Source organism: Phaseolus vulgaris, chromosome 8 (assembly GCF_051622355.1).
Source record: "Phaseolus vulgaris cultivar YP4 chromosome 8, ASM5162235v1, whole genome shotgun sequence".
In the NCBI taxonomy this organism is placed as follows: Eukaryota; Viridiplantae; Streptophyta; class Magnoliopsida; order Fabales; family Fabaceae; genus Phaseolus; species Phaseolus vulgaris.
Window position 1 is genome coordinate 8412814 of NC_143505.1, and position 1339 is coordinate 8414152.

A 1339-nucleotide genomic window follows, 5' to 3' on the forward strand; every position below is an offset into this window, starting at 1 on the left:
AACATATATGACGTAGCGTACCCCTTTTCATGAGTAAACCCTCAAGCTGCTGCTTAATGCAGGCTGCAACAAATTGAAAATGGTAATCAACAACTGAATTTCAAACTAATATATAATGCTCTCTATATACCCATTATCTATATTTAAAATATGCATTATTTAATTGAATATATCAAAGGAAGAAGGGTGATTAGCTGCAAACACGGACACGAAAATTGATACACGGAGATCCATAAAATCTTTAAAATGTAGGACACAAATCTATATATTATATAATTATGAATTATATAAATTGATAATAAAGATTTATGTGCACAAGTATGTTCTAAATTATTTTTTGAAGCAGAAAGATGTTTTTCATGACTGGTTCACAAGGATTTGTTTCTTATTTTTATAATCACAATAGCAATTTATATAATAAAGTTTGAATTTTTAGAAAATTAATGTTTTTTTTTAAATTGTGTTAGAACTGTACTGGAATTGTCAAAAATCTAACCAAATACTTTTTGAATTAGACACTTCACAGATACGTGTCCTACATGTGTCATACGAGTGTCGGTGTCCAATACGAGTATCGAATACCGACACGTCATTTAAGAGGAGTGTCCGAGCTTTATAGGTGATGAGTTACGTACCTGTCGCAATCCATGGTGAGGCTGAATTGGTAGGGAAAGGTAACGCCACACCTTGAAGGAAGGCTTGAATATGCTTCGTGGTTGATATGGTCAGGGGAACTCTGAGCAGCCTCTTGAAGGCAACGGCAAGTTGTTTGCTGACTATGTGTAGACATTGCCTTGTTTCTCAGCTCTATGATCAGCATGCAGCAATCTAAGGGGACAGTTTCTCCTCCATTTTTCGCGTAATCACCGCATGCTTTCATCACAGGGTTCATATCCAAGCACGTTAACTCGCTCATCGCCACCCCCAACACCATCATGCTCGCCACCACACCCATGCAGTAACTGCTCACCTTCCCACTCCCTGTGCTTCCCATCGTGTTCTTCTGATGGTATTATCGATTTTCAGAACCTGGTTTGGGAAGGGATTCGTCAATTCAGAATTTCTATTAGGTCAAACATATATATAGGGGTTTTGTTAATGAACATGGAGGGAACTAGGAATTCGGGAAACCTTAGATATGTTGGTGGTTCATATGTTTCTTGTGCCTATGTTTGGAATTTCTCCTGTGTATGAAAGGAAAAACTGTAAATACAGATTTTGTCTGTTTAGATATAGGATAATCTATTTCTATGTTTTTCTTCAGTTTGCACATGAATGAACTATCAGAAAAAACTTTCTTCAGTTTGATATATAGACATTAAACAAATGTAACACTATT

The 1339-nt window shown here is 36.1% G+C and overlaps 1 protein-coding gene across 1 annotated transcript; it reads right to left on the reverse strand.

Annotated features, from left to right (window-relative positions):
• Nucleotides 1-1041, reverse strand: LOC137824516 (non-specific lipid-transfer protein P3). The gene is made up of 2 exons (XM_068630182.2): nucleotides 636-1041; nucleotides 1-63 (listed from the first exon to the last, which is right to left on the reverse strand). The coding sequence occupies exons 1-2, from the start codon at nucleotides 992-994 to the stop codon at nucleotides 54-56; spliced, it is 369 nt and encodes a 122-aa protein (XP_068486283.1). The 5' UTR covers nucleotides 995-1041; the 3' UTR covers nucleotides 1-53.
• Between the last annotated feature and the right edge of the window lie 298 nt (nucleotides 1042-1339).